The following is a 23,928-nucleotide window of genomic DNA, read 5'->3' as shown; positions in this document are numbered from 1 at the left end:
CTACATACATTTAACCTTAGAGTTGGAGGGCAAGTATTGAACAAAAAATGGCTTACAATTTTTTGCATTATATATATTTGTCTAGATAACCACATATTTGTTTTAAAACATGACACACTATCAAAGTTAATTTTTGGTCGGGGCTATCTTTAACTTTTCAGAAATTTCTTAATTTTGAAATTCAATTTTGCATAAAAGTGCTAGAAATAATTTTTTTAAACTGGTTTTTATATTTGTACATTTAAAAACTTTTGAACATGAATACATTTCAATCACAATAAAATTAATTTTATAATTAAATAAATTGTGTGAGATTTTTTAAAGTTAAAGAAACATCATTTCAATTTTACGCATAAAATGTTTTCGCATACGACATTCATACTGACATTATTTTAGTTATTTAACTTTTTAATATCTTTAATCGACCATGTGTATTCGTTACCATTTTTAAGTATTGTTAAATTGGAAACAGATTCATTTCCGTTTTCATATGGCACCATTTTGATTGGCCCCTCTGTATTCTGTGGATTGGCCTTTCGCAGCCAACATCCAACTTATTTTACAACACGTCCTACATGCGAAATTGTGCGTCTATCTAGTCGAACAAACATTGCTGTGCTAGTGTCGTAATCGCTAACGTCATAATTTTCCAACTATATTTGACACAAACATCGGAAAGTTTCGAAAATGATTATTTGACAGTGTGACAGTGAGAAATTAATTTTCATGCAAAATTCTTGTAAAATTTTGAAACTTAGAGTAGATATTGGGTTAGAAATTAATTTTGAGGTTAAAGCATTTGACTGTCCAAAATTAAATAAAATTGTTTAAAAATTCTGTAAAATACTACACTAAAATGTATATTCTATTACGCCAAATTCGTACATTGAATAAATTAAACGAAATTGTGTGTCAAGTGCATGAAAATTTAATTACAAATTCAACAATCGAGATATTCGTAGAAGAGAAAATATGATCTATGTAATGATATTAGCCAAGTCCTAGTCATCACCCAGATAAGAGATGAGGATGTCAGCTGATAGCATAAGTGTCCTTATGGCTCTGAAGCAAGCCACGTACCGTGGCGTTCGGAATCTTTATATAGTATAACTTGGACCTCATAATGTGCAGCAGTGTTGTATTGAACTGTATTGGGTAATTAATCATTCATTTGAGCTTTGTGCCTGTTTTGGTACCAGTTTGAATTGGAAATTTATAGGCTAGGTGTAACAATATAAAATGCTTTAGCTTGTATTTCTATTTAAAAGTAAATCTTTGAATAAATATATTTTGCATTAATAGCTGGTTTACAAAGGGGAAAGTGTACTCTACGATACACATCAATGATGCCCAGTATTCTTATAGGAAAAATGTGAGAAAATTGTTGTTTTGGGTGTGGTAATCATAATTAATTCAGGGAGGCTGCTGTGATTTGGCAAAAGTCTGTTGGCAAGCATTTTATTGTACTATTGTATTTTTCTTTTTCTAAACTGAGCTACACTCCTTGCCAATACACACACCTGATACAACAATTTCACTACCATCAGCTATTTCTTTTTTCTGTTCTGCTCACACCTAACAATCTTTTACGAGTTCTCCATTCTACTGTTAGGTTTTTCCCACTCTTCCACTCCACCCAGCATTTGATACCCACTAACAAACCTCCCCGATAACTATCTGTCTTTCATGCTCTCCCACCCCATTTCCTTCATCAGAACTGTGGGACTAGTAAAATTCTCTTCCTTTTCCTTTCTGTCCATTCGCCTCCACTTTCCTTTAACCCACCTAGCTGCTCGCCTTTACACACCCTCCAATGCCAAACACTATGGCATCATGGCACCAAAAATATCAGTTTTTGTCACATCACTGGGTCTCTGTTACGTTTTCCACATTGTCTAGTATCACTGTTGGGTTTGTCTGTTTGTCGCCACGTTTTTTGTATTTTAATGTGCTTGTTGCTACTGTCTTGTTAGCCCACTGTGTCTGTGCTGTTAAAAAATTTTCATTAGTCCCTTCCATAGAATTTTCTATGCTGTTTTTATTGTTTTGTGTGTGTTTGCATATTAATATTTTTGTCTATTGATGTTTAGGACAGCAATTACATATGTCTAAAATCACATCTTGAATCAATCTTCCCCATTGCAAAAACCATTCTCAGAACATAAAGGAAAACAATGTATTCTACTGGAGGCTACATTGTGATGGACCATTATTTTCTGTGTTTTGTTAGATTACGTAGCTGTTTTTTAAATTAGGTCCGACACAAGTCAGCAAAATTTTTTCCATTTTATTCAGGACACAGCATTTTTATGGGAATAGGTAGCTGGTGCACCTACAAAAGAATGAGAAACTCAATTATTTCTGTTTGCTTCTGAATGTGATACAGGAAGTAATTAGGGGTGTGGGGGTGGGAGCGAGAGAATACACACTTTCAGGTTTAACCACTTTAGATACTGAGATCTTGAAGCTCTTGAAGCCCACGAGAACCGCTGGGACGCTTTTGATGTAACTGAAGTCCCAGGACGTAGAAAGAAGCCTCCTCCTTTGTGACCAGGGGTGCAGTCAGCTACAGAGAGCAGAAGGTGGATGGATAGTACTTCAATCGGACATGGGTAGTTCCTCGCAGACCAGAGCCTCAGCACAATGCCTCAGGTGTCAGACCAAGGCTTTGTCAGGTCACCCAACAGCAGTGTTTACTGGAGGTGTTGTTTCAAATTTCCTGTTCAGCGTAGTTATATTGATATCATTATGGCCATTCCACAAGACATGATGAGAATTGATGTGAGCATAACGCTATTGGTAGTGGAATGTATTTTTCGCAAAACAATTTCGAGATTAGTTGCGTGTGAAAACGAATGTAGCGCTGTCTGTGTTTATTTAGATTAGTTGGGATTCTTTCATGTACACATCTAATGTTGACATACAATTTTGTGCGGAATTAAACACATCCGGAATGGCTCTGCCAAATAAAGCAATGGCTTCTCTTGCAAATGGCCGCCAATGACAATGAAGGAATATCTAGGTGGAGGGAGATAAAACGCAGTCTAATGAGCATTCACGTCTTTTCGTGAAAAGACCCTTCCCTGGCTTGAAGGTGATGCATGCATGTAAAATCTTTGGACATTAAGAGGCCACTCCAGTGTTTCAGGGGCACTACGCAACCCGCGTTAACCTCATAAGATTCAATGCTATTTTTATTTTGCTTATAACTTATTAAATAATATAGATTTCGAAATGATGCTTGCTTGATATGTAAGACAACGATGCTCTTATCAAAGCCCCTTTCTTCAAAAATGTGCATAAATTATGGTTTTATACTAATCTTTACTAATATGCATAAGTGTATTGGCTAGGTTATAACCATAATTTATGCACGCTTTTGAAGAAAGGGGCTTTGATAAGAGCATCGTTGTCTTACATATCAAGCAAACATCATTTCGAAATCTATATTAGTTAATTAGTTATAAGGAAAATGAAAATAGCATTGAATCTTATGAGGTTAACGCGGGTTGCGTAGTGCCCCTGAAACACTGGAGTGGCCTCTTAATCCCCCGCTGTATTCTCATGCCGTAAAATGGTTTGTTCTTGTTTCGAAGATGGTAGTTGCATGTGCCTGCTGCATGACCCGGGGGCGTTATGGGCCCGGACCTGGAATATGCGGTCATCAGCGGCGACACCAGTGCATGCCCTCGCGCCAGCCAGCAGATCAAGTCGTCGCAGCATGGACTGGAAAGGAAACTACCCTTCAGGGAGAAGGCTAGGCTGCTGCTCGAGTCTCCCAAATTTCACGTTGGTCAACATACTTTATTTATGTAAAGTACTGTAAACAAGCTCTTAAACGTAGTGAGCTTAGCTCTTGAAAATAAAAAGAAAAATCTTTCGTTCCATTTATTAAATTTATTGCATGCTGACTGAAAGTGTTATATAGTGATTAGGTCCGGATATTCACATGACTTCCCTGTTAAATACTAATTTTTTTTTGTATGTAGGTATGAAAAAAATTTGCTGCTTGCCCTTGGATAATGTATTATTTAAAAGTTAAATGAAACTAATTTATTTATTACTTTTTTCCAGACTGGCATTGTTGGTAATGTAGTGTTGATCAAAATGATTTCAGTGCAAACTGTATATTGTGTAGGAAATCATTTTCTAACAAATTTAGCATGTTATGTATGTTTGTAGAATTGTGTTTTGTTAGAAATTGGTTTTGCAGCGTATATGTTATAAATAGAGACAAGATTTTATGGTTTTCTTTTTTTTTTTTTAAAGCCAATTTTGTTTCTTAAACATGAGATTTAAATTTTATTGGTTTTATTTGTTTATGAATTCTGTTTGTTCATAAAATAGCATATTATTCCACAAAAATTACACAAAATTTTTCTTGATATTTACTTCGCCAAACAGTGTCATTTGACTGATGCAAGATGCACTTATACATGAATTACAATACAATAAATTGTAACAATTGTGTATAACTAATCGGTACAATAAAAATAAATCTGAAAGTATTTGTGTGTGTTCGAAAAATGTACTAACGCTCCAATGTAAAAATGAGTTAATGTAATAACAGCTGCAAATTCAAAAGAAGAAAATAAATCGTCCAATCAATTCTGTACATATATTTCGGTACAAACTTTATGCTAAAAGAATTACATTAATTGAATTCAATATATTAAAAAGATTTTATTATTGTGATTTAAATTAGTGTTTTTATTAAAAGTAGTATTATATTTTATGATGTTAGTTGCATTTCGGTGCTTTGTAGTGTATTAACTTATATTTTGGTGTTATATAGTGCATTGAAATGCTTTTCAGAGTTATTTTGGTTTCATCGCAGTTCACCGTATAATCTTGTCCCTAGTTATAAAGCCAGAAAGAAATGTTTGTTCGGACAGGAAAACGAGCTGAAGTGTGTGTATGGGAACCCTGAAGAGTGATGCGTAGAGCTGTAGCAAACCGTATGTATTCGGTACTGAGTAACGGGTGCGCCATGTAGTAACGAGTAACGAAACGTTACACACGGAAGGATTTCTTTACTCACATTTTTTGTATGTTTTACGCATTCGATGAATTTATGTTACAAAGAACAATGTTTGTTTATTAAGTAAAGTATAATGTGGAAATTCGTCGTCCAAGTTTTTTTACTGTTTATAAGAAAGTATTTTTTACAAATTAGAAATGTGTATATTTTGTTTTTTATTATCGCATATTTTCATGTTTTTTTTGTTTTTATCTTAAAAGAGATAATATAATAATACTGCTCTAATTAGATTTAATTGTTTCTTGGTTAACAAAAACTGTTAATTATCAAATATTGTTAATTGTTTATATTCTATTTATTATTATTTACGTGACGTCATACTGTACGCAATACGACTCGATTCGTTGCTGCAACATAACATAGCGTGTTATGCTGTATCAGAAGTAACGAGTAACGATACGATAGTACAAGTACTAATTGTTATAGTATCGAATACATACGGGTACACTTTTTTTCGTTACTTTTACACCTGTAGTGATGCGACCACTCATGCACAGTAGCACAGTAGTCTCTCCTCGGAAGGAAGGGAGGAGTAGCGGCAGCACGGCCGTGTCGCGTCGCAGATCGCCGTGCTGACCCTGGTCGTGGCGGAGCTCAGCATGGTGGTGGTGGAGCTCATGATCGACGCCAGCGGCGTGGAGAAGAGCTGGGCCCTCGAGGCGGTCGAGCTGACCCTCAAGTACGCCAGCATCGCCATCCTGTCGCTCTTCGTGCTGGAGAACCTGTTCACCGTGTACGTGCTGCGCTGCGAGTTCTTCCGCAAGTGCCTGGAAGTGTTCGACACCGCCGTGGTGGTCACCTCGCTCGTGCTGGAGGTGTACTTCCTGCACCGCCACGACGCCGCCAACGGCGTCGGCATCCTCATAGCGCTGCGGCTCTGGAGGATCGTGAGGGTGGTAAATGGCACGTGTCTGCGAGGGATGGGCTCGAACCTTGGTTTTCCCATCACTGCACAGAATAATATTCTTCCATGCAGGGGCGTAGCCAGGATTTGTGTATGGGGGGGTGTGGCATGGCTCCCCCGTATTAAAGCGGGGGTGGGGGGGTCCTACCCCGGGAAAATTTGGATTTTAAGGTGTAAAATAATGCTATTTTAGCAGTTTTCGGTTCTTAAATTTAAATATCGTAATGGTAAAAATTTTATTAATTTTAATATGAAATTTGTTTGAGTGATGATTAAGAAATTAAATAAAGATTTGGTGCTGGGGGGGGGGGGGGGGGTTGAACCCCTAACCCCCCCCCCCCCAACCCCCCGGCTACGCCCCTTGCTTCCATGACTTAAGATGGCCACGTGGCTACCCCGCTGAACAGTGTGCACAGCTCGAGTTGTCTTGAAAGTGTCTGATCATGAAGAGCATTAAAGAGCCATTGCTCTTGCCCATATAAGTTATGTTTGATGGTTTAGTCTTTAACAAATAGTTTTTGGATGGTGGAAAAAGGTTAAAACGGGTGTTTCACAAATGCTTTTCGGTATGATGTATTGGAAAAAAACAGTATTTGTGAGGGACATACAATTACAGTCATCACATGAAGTCCCATAGACGCACGGTATAGATACCAAGACTGCTGGCCAGTTAGGTACTGGGCGCGTGGTTGCATTTCATGCACGAGCTCAGTGTCACTAGCGCTTTTAGAGGTCATGGGCCCAGCCAGGCAGACCCCTTTACTTCCATGTATAAAGCAAAATGATTAAAATCAAAAGACAGCATTCTGTTTTGTAAATGATTTGCATTTGTAAGCTAGAAATGAGTGTTATTTCCACAGTAGGGTGTTGGATCAGAATGAGACAAATGATTACAATTTAACAGCCCTACCCACATCACTCGTTACTGTTTAAGATATGTTGAAAATAAAAAGATTTTTCAGACATCGTGCTGGAGTGTACCTTGAGGTTCCTTTTAAGTCTCTTATTACATGATTCAGATTAACATTTTATGTACTGTTAAATAACCAAAAATAACTTTTTAATAGTATGTAACAGCCTGTCCATAAAATATGTTTGTATTCCAGCTGCAGTGTTTTTAGTCTTATTAACATTTACCAAATAATCCTTTGTTAAAACAACAGTAAACTTACACTTTTTATACCAGTGTGAATTGAAATCATTATTTTGTACATAGTACAACATTGGCTACTTTGTATTGTATGGCATAGAGAAAACCTGAAGGACAAAGAAATATAAACACACACAAAACAAGCAAAAATCAGCCTAATTTGTTTGTTTGTGCTGTGGTCGTTGTGTTGTCAGAAGACCTGTTAATGTCATTGCTGTTTTCTTATGTGTGTTACTGTAAGTTTGGTGTTTTGTTCAGATTATCTGTTTATTATCATCGTTGGGTTCCTCTATCTGTCGCTGTGCTGTCAAAGTACCGTATTTACTCGCATATAGGTCGCAGCAATTTTACCAGATTTGAAGGGGAAAAAATGAAGTGCGACCTATATGTGAAGAAAAATTTAAAAAAATTTTGAGGAATATTTTTTGCAATATTTTGCTTTAAAATGCGAAAAAGAAGTTTATATAGGTATTGGCAAATTTATTTACAATTTACACATACAGCGAAACCCCTTTATTTACGTTACCGTTATTTACGTTTTCTCGTTATTTGCACTATATTCTTCAGGTCCTGTTTAGTTCCCATTTAGTCCAATTCAATACTTTCACGCGAATTATGTCTCAAAAATCGAATCCATCCCGCTATTTACGTCACGTAACAACCATAAACAACCAGAAAATACTGTGGGTAATTTAAGAGTAAATAAGATTAGCTAGTAGGCCTAAAAACACTAAAAACATTGTGAAAAACGTTAACGTTTATAGTCGGCAATGAACATTTTAAATCGCAAAATATACATATTTTATAACATGAAAAGTTGCTTTTATTTCTAAACATTTAATAATTTAAGCCTAGGCGTGTAAAAGTCCGAGTAATTATAGCAGGAGACAATCTAAAACGTACGAGGAAAAAAACCTAAACTCACGAATGTATGAGTGGCTGATTGTTAATTTCTGATACTGTATTTATGTCACAACTTAGCCGAAATACTGGTACGAGACAAGCTTCACAAGATAAAATGAGCGGAGTCTTGGTAACTGTTTTATACATATTTTATAATTTCAGAAGTATTGTAAAGTTGACGCATATTTTTTAAACTAACAATTTATTCCTGGGGATCGTAATTAATTAATTATTGGTATCAAGACATCAAGATTAACATAAACTTGAACATGTCACAGCAGCGAGAAAACTGGTGCGTATACCAATAAACTGGTATTAGAACTAGACAAAACTGGTACACGGGAGGTGGAGCTTATATTTTTTTCCGCTAAGCTCGCATCTATTGGCTGGCGGCTGATGGAAGGTCACAAGTCTGCGTGGAGCGTTGAGTGAGTTATACTGCGCATGCGCAGCTCAGTGAACAAAGATAGCTAGCCGGCATGCCGTAACAGCAGCTGACCGAGTACAATGACCTTTCTCCACGCACGGCGCGCTATTGACGGTAAATTTCCATCAATTTGCGGCCCTTTTTTTAATTTTTTTTACTGTGGTGCAATGCGTATGTGTAATGAATTACCGGTGCGACCTATATGGGGGGAAACTTAAATACCAAATTCAAGACCTCAAATTATGGGTGCGACCTATCTGCGATGGCGACCTATATGCGAGTAAATACAGTACACCAATCCCTCACTTAGCACGACTAATTCGTTCCTAAAAATGTTCGTGTTAATCGAAATCGCGTATTCTGAAGCATTAGTCCCCATAAATATAAGGCTAAATTATTTAATGTGTTCCAAGATGTGTAGGGAAGTAATCTTTACATAATATAAATGCGTAGAATAATACTTGAAAATGCATATGTCATATCATTTATCTTTTTAAGCCTACCACCGAATACGTTAGATAAAGAAAACATGGCACAGTGTAACGGGAGATAAGTGGTAACATATTTACCGTCAGTCAGCAGGTTGGCTTGCCCGCCCAGGCGTGACCTTCAACACGCGCGCGCCTCTTTCTGCCTGCTGTTGCAAGCAGCTGGATCCTTTGTTATTACGTTTAAAACTTAACAAAATTAAAACACTTTTATGAAATTAAGAACCGGTTTTATATAACTTTAAAACACACAGCCATATGTAAACATTTAATTTGTTATGCACACCTCTTATAAAAGCGGCTATGTAAACAAATCAGTTAACAGATAAACAGATTTAGATTTTCCCTAGAGCACAAACATAACATTAAAATACGGGTACACTCCCTATTTAACGCGGTTGTCGGGGGACATAACTTTTACCCGCGTTGTTGCATAACCGCGATGTTTCGATGTGACCAAGGTCAAAAGGCATAAAACACCGCCTGTGTTCTAATAGGTCGGCAAGCACGCACAGTATAGACGGCCCGCCTTTGTGCGGACTTTGCATCCGCAGTTTCCACTAAAAACGGGTGAAAAAATAAAAATAATAAATTTTAAAGATAAATATTAAATGTTGAATTGTTTTTATTTTTCCACGTGCCGCGCACAATTTGTCGCACGGCCTACGAGCGCGCCCCACGCCGCCATACACACGTGCGGCACACAAGCTGCTGCTGCCAGTCTCGTCAGTGTCCGTAACAAAGTAAGTGCAGTGTGTGCGGTTCTGTGGTCAAAGTCTTTTAAAAAGAAAGGCCGTAGTGATACTTCAAACCGAATATGAATCGCAAAGTACCGAGTTTGATTGACAAAATAAAAATTCTAGATTTACTTACAGATAGCTTGTCTTTTGTAGAAGCAGGCCGCAGATACAGGAAAAAAACGATTCTAGCATTCGTACAATAAAAAATCGTCTATCGTGTCAAGTGGTTAAACTTTATTATCCATGCTTACAGTAAATTATAAATGGTCACATGTGGGAAACAAAAATTGCGCCAATTTAATTTTAGCGCAATCAGTGACGCCGTATTAAAAACCGTGTTAAACTTTGTCTTTACTTATTTCACCAAACGCTGTGTCGAGTTGCTGAGTGTGTGTGGCTCGGATCGGCAAGTGTTATATTCCCCAGCCTCTGTTTAAAGGTCGGGAGACCGCTACACATAAACATTTCCGGGACTTGTTTACTACCTCACGGCAAAAGTGGTACAGTATGGTTCACGTAAATATTGGACCACTGGGAATTCCTGGGCAAAGATTAAAAATATGCTAGCCGATTTACTTTACTATTTTATGTTAAAACATTATACCAAAGTAAAAAGATGAACTTGTATAATACAATGAATTACCCAATAATATTACGTCTGTAGGTTTAAGTTGTAACAAAACATTTATATACAGATGTCCAGTAAAGTACCAATTAAGATTCTGGAGTGGAATTTTAAACACCGGACTACCTGATTTTGCCTTGTACGCAGCGACGCTGCTCAGTCAAGTGACTCATTATCTGCCTGTGTGCTGCGTGAACACATTCCCTCCCCCACTCCCCCTGGTGTTTCTGCCCGCTCTAATCTCTACCTCTCTCCATGTTCTCGGCTCGCCTCTCCCTACCCAGCGCTTGCCGACAACCAAGCCTATCCAACATCAATCCCCAGCCGAGTCACGCTGGATAATGTCGCTGGATGGTGGGCTTTATCAGGTCCCCTGTCCGATGCTTCATTTGTGAGATAAAGCGACGTTAAGAACTAGTGTTTCAGAAAATATCACTGGGCTGGATTGGACCATAATTTGAAAACCCTACAAGATAGAGGAATAATGTACGGAGATATCTTGTTTAGAATTTTACTGCGGACATTTTCTACGCCTATGCTTTTTTCTGCCCGATGCTTAGTTTGTTAGTTACAACGCAAAATTATCCTAATCGGCTGTCAACCATTTATTCCATTATTATTATTCATTTCTGACTGGGGGACATGGTTTGACCCGCGATATACCCGATTCTGCGATCAATCGGGGCGCGATATACCGGGAGTTTACTGTATGTACAATATGTACATATACAAAACATAAAAGTTAGTTAAATATTTTCTGGGGTGAAATTAACACTATCATCTTGCTTTTTTTTAAAAAACGTGTCCAATTTCATCTGCTTTGGTTTCTGTACGGTACGGCCTGGTCTGCAGCTGGGCATCAACGGTACGGCCCGGTGTTTGTTTATCTGCGTGCGCATCTCTTTCCCCTCGCATTCCAAACCACTCTTCCCCCCTCGAATTCCATACCTGACGTCGCGTCGTTTCCGAGATTTTTTTTAGCCTATGGCGATTTCGTGCTAACTGAAATTTACAGACGTGCTATTCGAGACTAGGGCAGTAAAATTTACATCGTGCTAACTGAATTCGCATTAAGTGAAGACGTTCTATGCGAGGGATTGGTGTAGTTGTTTTACTGTTTTTTGTGGCAACTGTCTCATCTTTGTCAGTCCACTGTTTGTCTGTATTCTGACATCATTATATAATTTCTTCCATGGAATCCTCCGAGCTGTCTTTACATATAACAATTGTCTTCGGCTGATTTTGGCTTGTTTTATGTGTGTTTGTGTATTCATCTTTCTGTGTCTTTTTTCTTTGGATTTTCTCTATGTCAGTTCAAACTGGCAATGGTTTAGGTCCAAAAAAAGTGTTTTAAATCAATCTTCCTCATACAAGAATCCAGGGGCACAACAGGGGGGGGGGGGGGGGCAAGGGTATTTTGCCCCCCCCCCCCCCCCTCCCCTGAAACCTTGAAGTGGGGGCAACGGGGGCAAAGAAAGTGCTGTGTAATAAATTTTTAGATAATGAAACTGCTTAAATACAAATTTTCCCGGGGGAGGACCCCTTGCTTCAATAGGGAGGATCGATGATTCTTTATAAAAAGGTATATTGCCCCCCTTTGGAAATTTAGTTGTTGCGCCCCTGCAAGAATCACTGAAAGGGTGGAGCTGTGAGTTGCTGGGGGTTGATGCACTGCCCTGAACGGAAGTGAGACAACGCCGTGGCGTCGTGCAGGTATCGCAGTGACGGTCACGGCGCAGTCGGAGAGGAAGCTCGACGAGGAGCGAGAGCTGCGGGAGGAAGCGCAGTCGGAGCTGAGGGAGTGTGTCTGCGCTCGCGGGAAGCAGCAGCGGTACATCCTGCAGCTGGAGGAGTTCATACGGGCCCACGACCTGCCGGTTCCCCCTCAGCCCGGTGGCCCGCCCTGAAGCAGCGACGACCCGCCGCCAGAGATCCCGGGAACGGTAATGCAAGTGGCCGGAAGAGGCGTCACCACCGGTCACTCGTATTGGAGCTTAGCCATGCATGAAGCCACTTTTAATGGTCTGTGCCAAGTTTGCAGGTCAACATAAACATTAGTTAAAAATGTATTTTTTTTTAATCGAAGGGACAGTGTTTAACAATAACAATTCTACGCCCACTTATTAACCATCGTCAGGCATGTTAACGGTGAGGTGGAAAGGACTTGACCATGTCACCGCATGCCATCTCTGGGGCAGTTCTATTCCTGTGGTGTGAACTGGTCGTTACTTCCCTCAGAGACCTTGCCCATGCAGTAAATAAACAGCAACGTGATGGCACGGGCAGTGTGAAGGCAGGGTTCCTCTACGAGAACTGCTGTAGAGACCAAAGTCTTCCAGTTTCTTGATCCGTGAAAAATATAATGTATTGGTGAGAAACTTAAGTGATTTTGTGTTCTTCTCTGATGACATGGTTTATCATATTGTTACTGACTCTGGATTGTATTTAGGGTGATGTTAAATCAATTTCCTTTGTACTTAAAAAGTAATCGTTTTACAATCAAGAATCTTTTTTCTTGGAGGCCTTACCTATGATGTTTTTCGAACACCATAGTTTTCAAAATACATCAGAACTATCGGCATTGAGTGCAGCTGGAACCTAAAGTTTTGCCAGAAAAAAATGAATTAATTTTAACGTATCCCTACAGTTTTTCACAATAAAAAAAAATGCTAACAACCATCAAGATGAACGTGGATTTTTTTTTCTTTTGACTATTTCTGTGGGAAGCATACAACTCACGTAGTTTGGGTTCCCTACCGCGTTCATGCAACTTCGGATTTCTCTCAAAAATTGAAATTAAAAAAATCGAAGGGTTAGGTTAGGTCAGTCACAACATGCTTGTTTTCATTGGAAACTTCTGATTTAGCGGCTGAAGTGGCGTTAATACCTAAACGCAAAATTTCAGAAATCTTTGGAAATTCTTGCAGGGAACCGAAACTACGTGAGTTGTAGGCTTCCCTATTTCTGTGCTAAAATTACAAGGATTTGAACTGTCACAGGAACAGCCTCATAAGAAATGAAAAAAACAAACAAAAAAAAAACACTCATGCTTGAAAATATTGTGCACTGGTTAATGATTATTCAATGTTAGCAACAATTTTGTTGTTGCCCGAAATCCATTATCAAATTACAGTCTTAATCCCAATATTATTTCTGTAAAACTGTTTTAATGTAATTCACTTATTTATTCCCATTCACATTCCAGGGGTCAGTGTGAACTTATATATTTTAATGGGATATTCAATTCACATGTCAAAATAATTTTTGAATTATTTCTTACAGCTAGATATAGCAAATGACTTGTCAAAAAAAAAAAAATCGAATGTAAAGAGTAAAATGTGCAGGGAACCAAGAACTGTGCGCTTGAATTTTGATTCAAAATTAGATTTCAATGTATAAAACAGGATCCACAGAAACCTATTGCATTTTTACTTTGTTCATGAGTTACTTTTATTTTAATCAAACCATCGTTTGTATGTTTCAGTTAACTTATCATAAAAGACTATATGAAACCTCAATACAAACCAGAAGAGACCATAATTTTGTCACTTCCAATGATGTTTGTACTAACCAAACTTTTACATAATGTAATGAAAATTTTTATTATTTTTAAAATAAAGTGAAAATACTGTTACAAATTTTTTTCTCATGTTGTACATGCATAACTAAAATTAATTATGCTCCAAGGAAACTTTCACACAATTTTATTCAGTGCTAAATGTACTTATTTTTTTAAGGGATTGTAAATACACTTTTTGTACTGGACTTTTTTTTTTTTAAACGATTCAAGACAAAAGAATAAAGCAAAGGTTGAGAAACTACCTTTCTTAAATACTAACCATCATTTTGGAAGAATATATTCCTACAATGAACTAAAGCAGTGGCGTAGCCAGGATTTGTGTATGGGTGGTGTCAAGAAGCATGCCCCCCCCGTATTAAAGCGGGGGGTCCGGGGGTCCTCCCCCGGGAAAATTTGGATTTTAAGGTGTAAAATAGTGCTATTTTAGCAGTTTTCGGTTCTTAAATTTAAATATTGTAATGGTAACAATTTTATTAATTTTAATATGAAATTTGTTTGAGTGATGAATAAGAAATTAATTAAAGATTTGGCGCTAGGGGGGGGGGGGGGGGGGGGGGGTTTGAACCCCTAAACCCCCCCCCCCTGGCTACGCCCCTGAACTAAAGCAACGGCATCAGTATTATTTTGACAGCTGCATTGACTGCCGAAACGTCGCAAGACAATTACCTGACACGGCCTACATACAGAAGCCAAGAAAATGCAGACATTGGCCGTGAAAGCCTGCGATCTTTATTTACTATTTACTTTGTTTCTTTACATTATTTGAATTAACAATACTACTGAATTTAAAAAAAAACTAAAATACCGTACTTAAAAACTATGTAATTTATAGGGACTATGAGAACACTTACTACGTATCAAGAGAATGTTTATTAATGAGGTTTCACTGTACATTGTATGAGGGATACCTTCTCAGTAATGAAAGTTGGAAATTAAATTTATATCATTATATATTCATAAAAAACGGCCACTTGGTCTTATGCTTTAAAGTAACATAAAATTGCTTATACAAATGCAATGTAGAAACATTTGGTTGGAATTGTATATTCAAACCGTACAGGAACTCCACAGAAATTCTGGGATTGGAAATTTTAATCATGGAAATGCGATACATGTCTTGCCATCATTCATACTTGGATAATATTTTTTCCAGGTGGTGTTTTGGTACACATTATAAAAAAGACATTTGCAAATTCTGTTTGAACTAGGCTGCCATGGGGATGGTGGAAACAATATTTACTTACAGAAAATTATAAGTAAATTATTTAAAAAAAGTAGTTTGGTTAATGGTCATGGAAAAATCAGGAATATATTTATTACAGATGTGTGTGCGTGTTTGCATGCATACGCTAGTCCATAATGTATCTATATGAATGTATCTGAGTTAGGCTGCAGACACAGGTGAATGAGAAAAAAAATTGGTTGTCTGTAAAGTCGGCTTACGGACGATAGTTTAACGTGACGTCATAAAACATTAATGAACTGATTGCATACTTTTATTAAATTATCACTTTTTTGTATGGATACAAAGGAGTGAAATGAAGTCTAAAATTTAATTGATAAATTTACTTTTATTTGCACTCATTAATTCAGATACAAAGGATGAGTGAAATGAAATCTACAATTTAATTGATAAATTTACTTTTATTTGCACTCATTAATTCAGATACAAAGAAGGAGTGAAATGAAATCTACAATTTAATTGATAAATTTACTTTTATTTGCACTCATTAATTCAAATATGTTTATTACTTTAACGAAGAGATTATTTTAAATATAACTTCTTCCAATCTGTGTTATTCTGTTAAGGATAGGACAATAGTAGTAAACGAATGGGAGTGTTTCAAGTTTAATGTGCCTCTAAAAAGTCAAATCAATGGTGGTTCCAAACAAGTGGAAGAGAGATATTTGCGCCACGGACTCTGCAGCAATACTAGGAGGAACGGGTAGCCAAGAGCAATGAAAATGTTACATTGAAATATTGAAATGCATGAAAACAGAATGACGCCACGGACTCAGTCGCAATGCTTGGAGGTTCAGGTTAGCAAAGAGCAATATAAAATGAGCGTAATGGGACAGCGTAATGGGACACTTTCGTGCGTGCAGCCGGCATTCGATTTATTAGACGTCACGTCAAAAACCACCTTCATTTTCTTTTGTGTAGGAGGTGGAAAAGATGGCACATTAACTGCGGTGCACAATAGTAAAATACTCCCAATTTTCTGAGTGTTTTACATCAAGCATCGTGTTTCACAGATATGATATATTGTTACCGCATGATAGTCATGAAAGTTAACCACGTTAAACATAAAAACAAACATGCAACAATTCAGCTAGGTCAGATGTAGTGTAACAAATGATGAGTAAAATTATACGTAGGCCTACACGGTGAAATACAAGTTAATAGACCAAGATAAAAAAATTTTATGAATTACTATTATGATTAAATATGTCAAAAAATTACTTCATTGTTTTCTTTGGGAATCTTTAAAAAAGTGTGCCTGCAAAATTTATTTTAAGTCAGTCATACTTTTGGCTGTTCATTAAACGACAGGTCAGTCTAGGTCTAGGATACTGTTCTGCTGTGGCCAAGCTTATGTTTTGTGAAACATTAGAAGAGGGGTAATCTATTAACATTCTAGCATACAGAAGATTAATTTGAAAATGATTAGGATAATCCAATATTAGCAATCCAAATTTAAAAAAAAAATGGTTTTATGGAGCTGTAATTTGCATTTAATGGTCTGCGTAATTTTGTAATAAGTAACTTTAGTACCAATACAATTAGTATTAAAATATTTGTTAATATTCAGATAATTTTGATGTGTGATCAAATACAATTGCACAACACTTAAATAATGTAACTCCTTTAATATTTAAAAACATTGATTTTTTTATTTCTTCTTTAGGATATGTTTTAAGTATTTACACTAATCAACACAAAACCAATAATCATAAATTCTGAAGGGTAATGTTAACATACATTTAGTACTGTAATGTAATTAATTATTACCACACCAAAAGAATGCCAAACATTTTTACATTTTCATTCATTGACATTGTAAAACACAACAATCTAAAAAAAAATATTTCATTATATCTAAATATTTGCTACCATTTTCTTTAACAAATCACAAGGCACAAGGTAATAAAAAATTACAAAATACAAAAATCTATATTATGCACACTTTTACCTGTAAAAACCCTTAAAAAAAACTTGTGGTAAAAAATTGGACCTTCACAACATTTATCTTCTTATTATTTGAGTTAATTTCTGGGATTAGCAATATCCCCAATAGCTTTATGACACAACAAAACACGAAATCAAAAGAATTATATTCTTGCTAATTGCACAGTTCTCATATTTTACTATCATGACTAGTACAACAAAAAAAAAATTTTTTTTTTTTTTTTTTACGAGATTCTGGTGTTTCTTCAAGGATCTACACACTAATTAAATGTTGCTATAGTGCAGCTGAACAAGTTCTTGTATCTGAGACGTGTGCACACACCCAGAACTGGAGGAGCACATTCGACAACAGGTTTAACGTTGCGTTTGCCGAGGCTCGACTAACCGTCACTATGCAATCATTCACGAGGGAGCGACGCACGTCACTCACAACTGCGCTGCTGCCTGTACCTTCCAGGACTCGGGGCCGCGTCGGAGGCAACGAGCGTCCTGGTCGAGCGGAAGCTGAAGCAGGAGCCGGACGACGACTCGGCGCTCTGCCACAGCGACGACCGGCTCCCCGGGGACAGCACCAGGGACAGGAACTCGTCCCGCTCCGTGCAGCGGCTGTCCTCGCGGCTGAAGCTCAGCACGGAGGAGTCGAACCGGCTGCAGAGGTCGTCGAGCGAGGAGTCGTCCAGGTCGCGGGCGCCGCCCCCGGGCCCCCCCAGCAGGCTCGGCAGGCTCTGCGACCGGCGCAGGCAGCCCAGGCTGAAGCAGGACATGCGCTCCCGCACGCCGCCCCCGCCTCCCTTGCTCGGGCGTTCACGAGGTCTCCTGTTCCCTTCTTCGCTGGTCGGCTTCGTCACCAGCACCTCCTTGAGTTCGGGTTCACTCTCTGAAGGATCTTCATGTTCCCTGCCTGCAGAATATCGAAAGTTAATACGTTAATAGTATTTAATTTTAATAAAACTACCTATGCACATACTACATATGTACCACATAAGCAAATCTTAGGCATAGGCCAATCAGATCTTCAAGATTTGTTATTCCAGGAAAAATATTAGAAGAAAAATCTGTTTAAAGAAATGTAGTAAATTAAAAAAAAAATAAACATTGACAACAACTCTGACGTCCTTTTACAATTTCCTAATAAATTTAGTACGTTTATTATTCAACCATTTAAATAAAATTAATATATGTATGTAATGATTTGAGAAACTTAGATAATGAAACAAACATTTTAAGTTTTAAATATTCTAATACCATGGTTGATATTTTTTAACCTTCGAGAATTACGTGTATTTGGATACAATAAAATCTTAAATTGTCCCATTCCCAAGTATCTCTATAAGTAGACTTTTTTGCATCCTCTCTTAATTTAATGGGATGCCATAAGTTACTACATACATGCCACAAAAATACTCAAAATACTATTTGCATGAAAATGAAAATATTCATAAAGAAAACACAATTATCAAGCAACCTTTCTCCGAGTGAAACTATGGAAAATGCAACCATCATGTGTGTCAAGCTACAAGCATTTGTGCCGAATAAGATGCATGTTGTAAAATTTTATGTATGTGCGGAAACTTTTGTAAATGTGGACGTGACAATGGACGCAAGAATTTATTCCACATACAATGCACATGCTCCAGACTCAAATGGATTTCTGAAGAACATTAAAGGATTTGCACTACTACATCATGTTTCTTAACCTCCAAATGTACAGTTATAAATGTGAGCACTAACAAACGCCGCATGATGCAAAACGTTATCTGGAAATAATCTTCAATTTGCTGCAAAAATATTTGTGCCAAACCCTTTGTGCAGAATGGACCCGGTTTAAGAAGGAGCACTGTAAGGATGTTTACTTACCGATGATGTCTCGAACTGGTTTTCGTTGCTTCGTAGACAACGGCTTGACTGAGGAAGGGAAGTGGAAGACTGTTGCCGTCTTGGAGGCTGACCCGGCACTGTAGCTCACCATCAGCTCATCCTGGCCTGCAGGACAGCCAACAACCGTCAGTCTCGCCACAACACTGCAGCATCCGTCTCAAACTCTCTGCCAATCACTCACTTCTCCAATACGTATCTTCCCAGTACCTGTGTGTTGAAAGTAGCTCCTGGGAAAATAAGTTATTACAGCGAAACTTCGTTAATAAAAACCCTATTAACACAAACTCTCATAAATAACAAGTGTTTCCACACTCCCAATAAATTACATTGTAGCTATAATGCAAAGCCGTTTGTTTAGTAGAACATATGGTTATTATTTTTTTATACATTTAATTTAATTTGTAAAATGCCTAATGACAGTACGAAACTCAAGAAACAGACACAACAAAGACACAAAATGCACAAAAAGACAACAGACTAAACACATAGATAAATACATTAGTTAAACAGCAATTAAATATGCACAACATAACTAAAAATTTACAGCGAAAGATTACAACAAAAAAGTAACTACAGTATAAAAACAGAATGGATAACAATAAAGCATGTTTAATAAGATACTTAACTAATTGTAATTTGCATGTTTAGTTTATTAAAGTGTTTGACTAATTTATAAATTAGTTCATGTTCATATAGAGGGTACACAAGGAAGATAGCAATCAAGTATTAAATTGAGAGACATGTAAATCAGTATTGTAAGAATATAATTACATTTGATTTTGTGAATTTAACATTTTTGAATAGAGAGAGCATATAATTCAGTTCTGCAATTAGAAAGGAGAGTCAAATTTGGAATTGGAAGATTCTTAGAATTAATCATTTTATTCTGTATTCTTTCAATTTTAATACTATAAGTCGTTTTTATTTTCTATTCTCTAGATATGTAGTTGGAAAACCAATTAACATTCAAACCAAAATTGGACCGCTTTTGAATAAAGAATGTTTCACAGTATCAAATGCCTTTACTAGATTCAAATGGCACCCACGCCTGCCCTCCATTGTGTTTGGTCACACAATTCAGGGTCGTTGAGATAGAGGGAAGACGAAAAATTTCCCAGGGCCCAGTAGGTTTTGAGATGTTCTTTAATGTTGGGTTCACCATGATGGGATGAAAATTACTTATATATTGAAAATAGCATTCGTAGGATTGCTACAAGTAATGCGATATGTGCAGATCATGTTTACAGTTTTGGCCACAGGAATGTTTACAGTATTTTAATATTTTTTAATTTTGTGGTTTGAAAAGTTGTACATTAAATAATAGGAATGGAGACAGACAGACTAATTTGCTCCAGAGCAACTTGGTTTCTCTTGTGGGCCCTGTTGTATTGCATTTAGGGACTTCACGTAATGCCACCTCTTGCGATGACGGGCCCCTGCCTTAACTATGGCAGGTAAATGGAGACTGTACAGCAACAAGCAACCTTTCCAAGAAGTATAACAGTGAAGTGAGGAAGAAAGCTATAGAGAAACCAGTAACAACATTCAGGTAACTCACCAGATCCCATTCGAGGACTCGCATCCTTTCCTTGCAGGATGTAGACCTTCTCCCCGTTCTTCCTGCAAAGTTTGCAGCCTATCAAGGAACCCCATCTTCTATCCCCCAAAGTGGTGAAGCTGCAAATAGAAAAGCTTACGTTGCAACACTGTTACAGACAATGACAACTAAAAAAATATCTCAAGTAATGTTAAATTTTTTAAGTTGACTTACCACATACACACACTGACAACTGCACATACTCCAAAAAAAACTGAAGCCATCACAGCAAAAAAAGTTGTCAATACGTCCATTGAAAATGTCCTGTAAATAGAAAAAGAGTAATTGTGTGAGAGGCAATTAGTTTAATTAAACATGATCATTTAACCGTATTGTATATAATCACACATAACTAAATTGGGTAGTAACTTTCTTAAATTGCAGGAAATTTGTAATACAGGTGTTTGGTTTGGGTAGCAGTTCAATGAAAATTTTTCAGCCTTTGTTTGCTTTCAGTCAATACACCAAGAAAATACGCATGTATACTTCCTGTATAATAATTGGTTTGCTTTAACTGTTAACAACAAAACTACATTTGCCTAATTGTTATATGACAATATGTGCATTAACTACTGTGGTCAGGAATAGTTTTTCAACATGGATTTTAAGTGTTCAGGTTAGCATGAATGGATTTCACATGAGTACTGAGAATGAAAGATCCAAGAGCACGTTGCTCTGCTGCTTTGAGAGATTTGGATTATACACTTAATATGAAGCAGTAAACATGTTAATACACCCTAAATACTTTAAATTACTGGAACTAAAAATAACTAGAATAAAATTTCAGTTTTTTTACTCATACGTGAAGTTGAGAGCGCCTTACCATATAGAAGTAGAATAAAATATGGCACATGAGTAATAGATTTTCATATCAGTAAGTGGAAAATAAATTATAAATTTTGTATTAAAAGTTTGATGTCCAAAAAATGTGATTTATTATTTCTTTCACATGGTCATTAAGGTTTATCAAATGTGCAATCTGTTAGGAAAGCTTGCAAAGTCATTATTTATGCTATGTCAAGACAAAATACAAAATAAAATATTTACTGTGAGGTATGACCGTGCTTCAAAAAAGCTTACAGATGGTGGATATTGATCCTTCTTATGGGGACAGCAAATGAGCTTCTAATATGTAACATAATAAAGATTGTAGGCTTTTGCGGCCGTTGTCCGAAGTTGCTTGTATTCTGGGTTGTAGCCGCATCCAAGGAAAATATATCACCGACATTTCGGTCAACCTTGCAGTCGCCATCTCAGGGTAGAAGTAGCTACCGAGGTTATTACAAGTTCTCCTGCCTTTTTAACACACTTCCCTGAGAGAGGAGTACGGCCCATAGCTGCAGCCAATCGGGAAACCCAGGCGAGAGTATTAAAATTCAGGAGAACTTGTAATAACCTCAGTAGGTACCTCTACCTTGATGATGACGACTGCAACGTCGACCAAAACGTCTGTGATATATTCGCCTTGGACACGGCTACAACCCAGAAGCCAAGCAACTTCATGTAACATCATAGTTCTAATGGTCTTATTAAAAGTAATAATGTGCAAATTATTTTTGTAAATATGAGCTTTGCTGGAAGATAAATAGCAAGTGCAAAGGGAACAAGACTTTATTTGTACGTTTGCATATGTTTTCAGACAGTGTTTGGAATAAGAAGTAGCATCAAGTGTCTAGTCAAAGAAGGATCAAAGGACCACAGATTATATCACACATATATTGCTTTTAAGCAAAACCTCAATGAGACAGAAAGTAAAACCAAAAACCACCACAGGAGGTAGACAAAGTGAAGAGTTAGGTAGATGTTCATGTATTTGATTCTGAGAGAGCATACGACAATGTACCACACTTATACAATGGTGGAGAGGTAAGTGGAAGACAAAAAAAAATCCTCACAGAGACGAGACAGAAAGCGAAGTTAAGGAATGCATTGGAACATCGGGGGTACCACAAGCCAGAATTCACCAAGTCCACTGATTTTTACAATTTCATTAACAAAAAAAATCATTAGTGGAAGATACATAAAAGAGGGGGCTACGTAAGATCTTTGACAATCTAGAAGCTGGAAAAAACGGACAGCAATAAAGTGGAACAAATTAATGAAAATTTGGTGTGTGCTGCTGAGGAATGAGAGAAAATTAAAATGAGTCACCATGTATCTGCATAACACCGAAACCAAGTCAAACTGCAGGTTGAACTATTATTCTTATGCTATAATAAATTGGGTACATCACTCCTATTCCCAATGCTGGGACAGCGGCAGGTTTCCTGGCATATCTTATTTTTGTGCAAATGACACAATCCTGATGAATTTCCACTGCCGTGTTAAACCTAGTCTACAATAAGTGTGTACGTAATCACAGTAAATAATATTCACAATGAACAGAAAACAGTTACCTAGTACATAAATAGTTGTAAGGACCAATCTCAAATAGCAGACTTTGAAATGTAAAATAATATTTTTGACAGAAAAATACTTTTCAATAGTATTTATAAAACTTGTGAGAACTAAGTACATCAAAACATAAAATTACTTAAATGTAGTTCTGATTTTGTAGTGTCTACTTCTTGAAGTGAGACTAATTGTGGCAGAAACAGTCCAAAAAAAATATTTTAACAAAGCCTTGGTGTGACTATAATCCTATGAACTGATGTTACAATTGCTGTTATGATCTATTACTTTTGCAGCTATAATTATGGATTTTGCTTTTCCATGTTCATCCATGAATAACATGCTTGTATAAATTGAAAAATAATATGAACAATAATTAAAGGCTTCAGTAAATATAAAAAAGCAGTATAAATATATGATTAAAAATGTTTTTTGAGTGTCACATTCATCATTATCAAAACAATATTATGTCCATACTTACCTCAAACACTGTCACCTGATCTCGAAGTTGAAAAATTCGTATCCTATTTTACTTGCCGTTGTGATAAATTTACTCTAGGCACTGACGATCTTGCAGCTACGCTTTCTCAAAATTGCCTTTTTATTTTAGTCTTAAATAATGACTAGTGTGGTAAAATAGGTTCTTAGTGGTAGAATGACTGTCCCTATTTGACTAATTGTCATCCATATAAATAATACTATAATAAAAAACTTTTAAAGTGGATTATAAATGTTATTAAATACTTACACTGATTTTACAAAGAAATTTAAAATTACACCACGAAATTAAAAACTTACGATGATTTCACGCAGTTTGAATGCTTAACTTGAGCGGGCTTTGCAAAGACTGACATATACATGATATGGCCGTATTATTAATGTAGGCAATGGTCGAATCCATGGTCCGTGGTCGAATCTATAGAGATAGAAAAGCACTGACATTTAACAAAGCAAAATTTTTCTTATATTCAGTCTATTAAGACGAATCTCTTTAAAAATTTTGTCCAAAAAAAT

The 23,928-nt window shown here is 36.9% G+C and overlaps 2 protein-coding genes across 8 annotated transcripts; one reads left to right on the top strand and one right to left on the bottom strand.

The window, feature by feature from the left end:
- Nucleotides 1-469: 469 nt before the first annotated feature.
- Nucleotides 470-18,178, top strand: LOC134540485 (voltage-gated hydrogen channel 1-like). 5 transcript variants are annotated; one of them, XM_063383272.1, is made up of 5 exons: nucleotides 522-709; nucleotides 3,597-3,789; nucleotides 5,605-5,944; nucleotides 11,992-12,221; nucleotides 17,506-18,178. In XM_063383272.1, exons 2-4 carry the CDS (start codon nucleotides 3,637-3,639, stop codon nucleotides 12,183-12,185), a joined length of 687 nt encoding a protein of 228 aa, XP_063239342.1. In that variant the 5' UTR covers nucleotides 522-709; nucleotides 3,597-3,636; the 3' UTR covers nucleotides 12,186-12,221; nucleotides 17,506-18,178. The 5 variants fall into 5 exon arrangements, with proteins under 5 accessions (XP_063239343.1, XP_063239342.1, XP_063239340.1 ...); XM_063383268.1 differs by lacking the exon at nucleotides 522-709 and adding an exon at nucleotides 739-1,155 and having other exon boundaries at nucleotides 17,506-18,176; XM_063383273.1 differs by lacking the exon at nucleotides 17,506-18,178 and having other exon boundaries at nucleotides 470-1,155; nucleotides 11,992-12,961.
- On the bottom strand, nucleotides 16,727-23,800 carry LOC134540484 (uncharacterized). 3 transcript variants are annotated; one of them, XM_063383267.1, is made up of 5 exons: nucleotides 23,713-23,800; nucleotides 20,698-20,787; nucleotides 20,485-20,603; nucleotides 18,906-19,031; nucleotides 16,727-17,949 (listed from the first exon to the last, which is right to left on the bottom strand). In XM_063383267.1, exons 1-5 carry the CDS (start codon nucleotides 23,772-23,774, stop codon nucleotides 17,471-17,473), a joined length of 876 nt encoding a protein of 291 aa, XP_063239337.1. In that variant the 5' UTR covers nucleotides 23,775-23,800; the 3' UTR covers nucleotides 16,727-17,470. The 3 variants fall into 3 exon arrangements, with proteins under 3 accessions (XP_063239337.1, XP_063239335.1, XP_063239336.1); XM_063383265.1 differs by having other exon boundaries at nucleotides 23,396-23,798; XM_063383266.1 differs by having other exon boundaries at nucleotides 23,663-23,769.
- Nucleotides 23,801-23,928: the final 128 nt, after the last annotated feature.

Source organism: Bacillus rossius, chromosome 16 (genome assembly GCF_032445375.1).
Source record: "Bacillus rossius redtenbacheri isolate Brsri chromosome 16, Brsri_v3, whole genome shotgun sequence".
NCBI lineage: Eukaryota > Metazoa > Arthropoda > Insecta > Phasmatodea > Bacillidae > Bacillus > Bacillus rossius.
Note: the sequence above shows the minus strand (reverse complement) of the source record. Positions and strands in the feature narration are given on the sequence as shown.